The sequence below is a fragment of the Python bivittatus genome, unplaced genomic scaffold (genome assembly GCF_059951505.1).
Source record: "Python bivittatus isolate LINGU-HERP-01145 unplaced genomic scaffold, Pbiv_v1 ctg000420_np1212, whole genome shotgun sequence".
Taxonomy (NCBI): Eukaryota; Metazoa; Chordata; class Lepidosauria; order Squamata; family Pythonidae; genus Python; species Python bivittatus.
Genome location: NW_028277061.1, coordinates 173062 through 179821, shown reverse-complemented (window position 1 = coordinate 179821; position 6760 = coordinate 173062). Strand labels below are relative to the sequence as shown.

At 38.4% G+C, this 6760-nt stretch overlaps 1 protein-coding gene across 1 annotated transcript; it reads right to left on the bottom strand.

Moving 5' to 3' along the window:
* Positions 1-620: 620 nt before the first annotated feature.
* On the bottom strand, positions 621-6492 carry LOC107326441 (vomeronasal type-2 receptor 26-like). Its single transcript, XM_088141968.1, has 5 exons — positions 6202-6492; positions 5074-5937; positions 3480-3704; positions 2235-2361; positions 621-1534 (listed from the first exon to the last, which is right to left on the bottom strand). The coding sequence occupies exons 1-5, from the start codon at positions 6490-6492 to the stop codon at positions 621-623; spliced, it is 2421 nt and encodes an 806-aa protein (XP_087998094.1).
* Positions 6493-6760: the final 268 nt, after the last annotated feature.

Here is a 6760-nt window from a genome sequence, read left to right as displayed (position 1 = left end):
CAGTTTACTGTAGATAAAATCTGTGACACTGACTCTCTAGAAAGAAACTTTGTTCATGAACTATTTCTTCTTTTTACACTCCCGTCATCTTTGTAGTCCTCATAGTTGCATTTCAAATTAATTTTGCCCTGGTCTCTGTTTCCAATGTACCCTTGATGAAAAAAAAATCACCAGTTATGTTCTCTCTCTCCAAGACCCAAAATCTTGTGATTTTCAGAGCCTCTCTCAAATGTCAAAGAATCAACTCTTTTCATTCCTACCATTCTGAAGTTGGCATGACAGGAAGACTATAGTGAATCCTCTAAGATGTCTTCTATGAAATAAGAAAATGCCCTCCCCACTAATTTTTGCAAACAAAATGGGACACTTTATTATTGCCCATGAGTGTGATGTGATTTTTAAGAATATAAAAAATGGGAATGGCTATATTTAATTGAAAGAAAGCCCTACTTAATCCAATATTGTATTACTCACAGTGACCAATCAGACCCCAGGGGAGTTTGCAAGAAGGGTTGGAGACCTTCCGCTCTCTCTCTCCATTGCTCCCTTACAAGTGATAGTTTGAGACATGGTGCCCCCACATTTAAGGTATCCATCTTCAAGCTGATAGTTTATGTATCTTAATCAGGGCTGTTAATTTTTTGCCTTCTTATTTGTTCTCTGTTGTTCAGTTCAGGCCTCAACAAAATTATGTAGCATTTAGGGAAAAAGATACACCCCAGTAATGCAGCACTGGAAGTCAAGATGGAGAAGACCTCCACAGCCACCATGGCTTTTCCCTTGGTACTTAGGTAGGTTGGCACAAAGGAGACCCACACACTGCAGAAGGCCAACATGCTGAAGGTGATAAACTTGGCTTCATTAAAAATGTCTGGAAGTTTACGAGCTTGGAAGGCCACAATGAAGCTGGCAAGGGCCAAGAGACCCAGATAGCCCAGAACACAGGAAAACATGAAGACTGACCCTTCATTGCATTGCAGAATGATTTCTTCAGTTGCTGAGTGTACATCTAACTCAGGGAATGGAGGTGAGGTTGTTAACCATGCAATACAAATGCTTGCTTGAAAAGAAAAGCAGGAAAGGACAATAGAGTTAGTAAGTCTTTTTCCCATCCACTTCCTCATGCTGGAGCCTGGCTTTCTGGACATGAAAGCCACAATTACATTGATGGTTTTAGCTAGTATGCAAGACACAGCCACAGAGAAGATGGTGCTAAAAATTGGTTGTCGGAAGAAGCAGGTTGCCCTCCCTGGTTGGCCCAAGAAAAGCAAAGAAGAGAGGAAGCAGAGTAGGAGGGAGGCAAGGAGAATGTAAGTGAGATCCTGGTTGTTGGCTTTGATAATAGGGGTATCTCTGTGCTTAATAAAAGTTGCAAATACCAAGACTGTGAGGAAGAAGAAAGAAACAGCAAGAGATGCTAAAGTGATGCCCAGTGATTCTTCAAATGTCAGGAAGCTTAATTGTTTGAAAATGCATTGGGTTTGCTCCTTGCTTGGGTATTGATCTTGTGGACATTTGAAGCAGTCATTCATGTCTGGAAAGAAAAAGAAAACCTAATTTCTCACATTTTACTTTCACCCAGGCCTTTGGCAAGGAAGAGTGAGACCCCTCACTTCATCACACTTGCCGTCTTTTATCTTTATTTTTTATGCTTCATTGACTTTATTGTAATTCCTTTGTTTGATTGTTGAGAGCCATCCAGAGTCACTGGGAGTTAGGTGGCATACAAGTTTAATACATTTTTATTACTGTTATTGTTATTGTTATTGTTATTGTTCCATGTACAAGTTGTTACTGATATGAAAATGAAGGTTCCTATAGCCTAAATCAGGGAGGTCAAAAAGACAAGGTGGTGATTGTGGTGGTATGATCAAATACCATCAAACTTTTTTTTTTTTCCATTGTATTACATGCAACACCTATAAAAAGAATGGGTTTTCAGGTGTGTAATCATAGCTACCATCTTGACCTTGCAACCCTCAGCAGATGCCCCAGTCCTAAAAGAGTTTTTCTAGCAACTCTCTTGTTCATCCATTACTTTTCTGTTGATAGTTTTCATGCAAGAGAACCCCAAGCTATTCTCCTTCAGTTTTTGCTCGATCATATGATTTCTTTCTTTCTTTCTTTCTTTCTTTCTTTCTTTCTTTCTTTCTTTCTTTCTTTCTTTCTTTCTTTCTTTCTTTCAATTTAGTCTGTGAGATTACAGGAGAAAAGCAGATGATTACATGACCTACCATTCTCATTTGAAATCTTTCCTTCTGAGCATGGAGTACAATCATAACAACAAAATTTCTCCCCTTCCTTCCTTTTCTTATGGTAACCAGGATGGCAGAATTCGTTGCAGACTGAAAGAGGCATCACCTACTCATTAAAATGATACAAGTTTAAATGGGATTATGTGTATATACATGTATGTATAAATACATACAATCGTACCCAATAAACACTATTCCCTTTGAGAGTAAGCAATGTTATGCAAAGCAGAAAAAAAAGTGTAGGTAGCAGAAGAAATTAGATGAAGGAGATAAAAGAAAACAAAATCTAACTAAATCTCATTTATACCAACATTATTTACTATATTCACACCCTTCCATCTTTTCAAACTATCCTTATTTCCACCATCTCCATGCACTTATCCATACATTGCCTTAGGGGAGAAAAATCACTTCTCTTTTCAGAGTTCTTATCCAAGCCATCTTGCCTGGACTTTCTCAATCTTCCTCTCCCTCTTCACCCATTCACTCTTCCTTCAGATATTTCTTTTGTGGTTCAATGCTCAGTCATTCTCTCTACATCACCAAACCAGCTCAAAATAATTCCTTCATACTGGTTACTCCCTTTTGCATTTCATCCATATTGCTTCATCCCTCATGACTTCTTTTTTACTAGAAAGAATTTTAAAGTATCATATTCCTACTCAATTCAATTTACTGATACGTTTCTCCTGACATACTCAGCTCTCATCTCCATAGAACACAATCGGCAGAAACACACTCTTTTACAAGATCACTTTCATTTCTTTCAACAAAAAAATCATTAATTGCAACATGCCACATTTTATCCAATACCTTCTTATCAGCATTTGTATGTCTCAGAAGGTCACCATCCATTAGTAAACATTCAACCCACGTACACAAATTTCATCTTTTTTTAATCATTTATATATAGCTTGTTAGATCTGTTCATCTAAAAATCAAGACTCTGTCTCTTAAAACTTAGTGATGAACCTAGAAAAAAATTACAAGGTTCTCCCAAACACTATAATATTTCAGTTACATGGGACATGAAAAATATTCACTCTTCTAAGTTGTGAGAACCATAAATAATTAAGCACCTCAGATTGTATCTAAATTTAGTCTTATTGAGAAGCCTGATCATGAACACTGACATTCTGCTTCTGCAGAAAGAGCAATGGATTGAATTCAGATATATATTTGGAGAAAAAAAGAAAGATACCCCAATATTTCCAGAATCAATACCTGGTTAAAATTTCTGTGCCACACAATAATCTTTTCATTGATTGATTCATTTCTTTCCAGAGCTTTGGGATCTACTTTTCCAATCTTTATTCTCTGGAAGGAATTATTAGGAAGAATGACCATTCTGATTATCTCAAATCCAGCTTCCATTTCTTTGTTTTCATTAAAGGACAAGGTATCTCCTGCGGAATTGTTGAATGAAATCCTATGAAGGAATGGGTGGAGCTATTTGGAAGGGACAAAAGAAGTCTCAGGACACAACGTGTAGAAAGCATTGTGCTCATTTCCAACATTGTGCTTTCAACATTGTGACAAGGTGCTAATTTTTTATTAATACTGAAGCCACTTCCATACCATCTTAAATATATAGCATTTCCTGGGTATCTCAAATATAATTGCAGGACAGTTATTAAGGCAGGAATGATTCAATTGTTGTGTTGCTGGAGATTCAATAACAAGAGTAATTGAAATACACTATATATTTTAATTTGACTTTCAGACAGGATTTAATATTTGTGGGTGTCCGTGTTCTTTTGAACTAAATGTGTACTATATGGAAATTAACATGTGGACAATAAAATGGTTTCTATGTGCCATTCTTATCACTAAAAGGCTGGTTCCTTCACCACTGGAAAGATATATACATGCCCCCTGTTACTCAGCAGGCCAGCAGTGGCCGTAGAGAGGCTGGTGGGAGCCATGGCAGGCACTACAGAGCATAGTTGGGCTGGCGGAGGCTGCTAGAGAGCATGGGCTGGTGGGGGGGATGCAACGGAGTACAAGATCTAGCAGGAGAAAAAGCGGTGGGAGCAACTTATGGGAGCGACTTGTGACTTTCATTGCTGGCTTTCCCACTGACTTTGCTTGTGGGAAGCCAGCAGGGAAGTTTGCAAATGGCAGCCACATGACTGCACTTGCTGCAACTTTGTAATCACGAGCTAGGCTCTAAAGTACCAGATCACAATCATGTGACTGCGGGGATCCTACGACAACCAGAATTCTGAGGATTGGTCATAAGTCTCCTGTGTTCAGCACCGTCATAACTTTGAACCGTCTCTGAACAAGTGGTTATAACCTGAGGACTACCTGCATTTCCTACCTTGTAATATCTTACCCTGTGCAACACTCTTTCTCTGGAGGTATGTATGGCCCCCACTCTTTTCACTTTTCACAAGCAAATAAAATTTTATTTCAGCAAGCCTTTCACTCCAGCTTTTCTAATTGTTGGCTTTCATCATATTTATGTGGGATTGCATTTGTGTTATAACACTGTAGTTGACTATGCTCTGTCCCTGAAGTACTTGAGATGGGGGGAGGGGGTTACAAGTCTTGTTAAATAAATATTTTAAATGAACAGATGAATATGTTTTTTACTCTCAAGAAGACTCACAATGATCTCTGATATATTTTCATGTCACCAACAAAAGGAAATACATAGTAGGAGAGGAGGGGACCAAAAAGCATTTCCCATTCTAATTATAGAAATAAATATAAGCCCCATGTCAGTGATAATACACATGAGGTATTTTTATCAAATTCACTGAGGAAAAAGCTACAAGAAGTACTCTAAAAGGTAAAGGACTGGAAATATCACCTGCCAAGGCTCCAATTCTTGAAACTGTACTTGTCGCACTCCTAACTTCATCCTCGGTATCCCCATAGAAGTAATTATGGTGTGTAAAGTATGCGCCACAACGTAGACAGCATTGTAGATGCTGTAGCTGTGGCCACTCATATGCATTTCAAACACTGAATTTGGAAGGCTCTCCACATCCTCTTCCCCTGTACATGTTCCATCAGCCTTTTCAAATAGGGCAGAATTTGAGACTACGCAGTCAAAGGCTTGCTCCCAGAAGTCCTTCAGAAAACCACTTCCATGAGTCCCGTCAAATGTCATGGCCTGAATAAATTTCCTGAAGCCTACAACATCTTTTGAGTGAATGGTGAAGGAAAGGGCTCCTTGGAACAACTGGAAATCCCAGCCTTTTTGCAGGCCTGTTTCTATGAAGTCAATCTGTGTGGTCATGATCCACACCTTTCCAACCGATGCAGCTCCCTTATTTTCAGGGATTCCTAGAAAAATAAAAGTTCTCAGCCATATCAAGGCCATAGATTCTCCATAGAGGATAAATGTAGTTGTTTTATTATCTGTAAGGACTACATAAATATTAGCAACTATACCATTAAGTTCCTCAAAGATTTTCCAGTGGAATCTGGCTTGCTCTGGGATTCTTTTTGTGAAAGCTGAGCAAATTCCATTTTTGGAAAACGTTGGTTCTAGGGCTTTCAAGAAATGATCTCCACTGTCATCATTCACAATGAAAAGGCCCACCCATGTCCATCCAAAATGTTGGAGCAAAGACACAATTGCCTGATATTGAAAGGCTTCATTGGGAATCATGTGATAAAATGCCTGAGTTGTGTAAATTTTCTTCTGGGGATATGACCCATATGTGAGCTAAAAGAAAATGTTTAGACATTGTTGAATGAATTTGGAATATTCTACATGCAGTTAAAGGACTATCTAGCTACAGGGAAACTTAAATATAAGAATACATTGATTTTTTTCTTTTCCTGGTTTAAGGAATATAATGTAATTTCTGAGGATGTTCTGTGACTTTTCCCCTACCTTATTCTGAACCAAATGCTCCATCCCAAAGTGAAAAAAGAAGAAAAAAAATAGCAACTGACAACAGCTGTCCATCCAATGGATAGATCATACCTGTGGAATCTTGTAGAGACTCAGAATGTCTGCCATATGGAAAGAAGTATCAGATCCAAGTCCCCCAATGATGGCTACAAGGTTCTTCTGGGTGTCACACTTGTAGTTTGGGACAAATTGATGCAATTTGAAGAGGAGGTCCAGAGTGGTCCGATAAGTCATTGCTGCATCATAGTAGCTGTCATAAATGTGGAAACCAAGCGTAACATTTGGCAAAATCTTGGAATTCTCATTGATCTCCTTGACAGCAAAAGCCAAGGCAAGGGTGTGCTGGTAATACTTGGTCATCATACTGAAAATGAGGTTAATGTACTGTTTCAGAAGTTTATAAATACCATCATTTCTAGGTAAACATACAGCTATGTATGTTCGTCACCCATAATGGCTTATTTGTACAAACAAGACTCCCCCCCCCCTTAGATAGTTATCTGCCCATTTTTGACCACATTATGCAACTGTTTATCACACTCTAGACAATGAAAACTTAAGACATTATTCAGAAATTTCCTTCCTAAACCAAGGAGAATAAAGAAATAATAGCCTGATGTTCTAAAGCCTA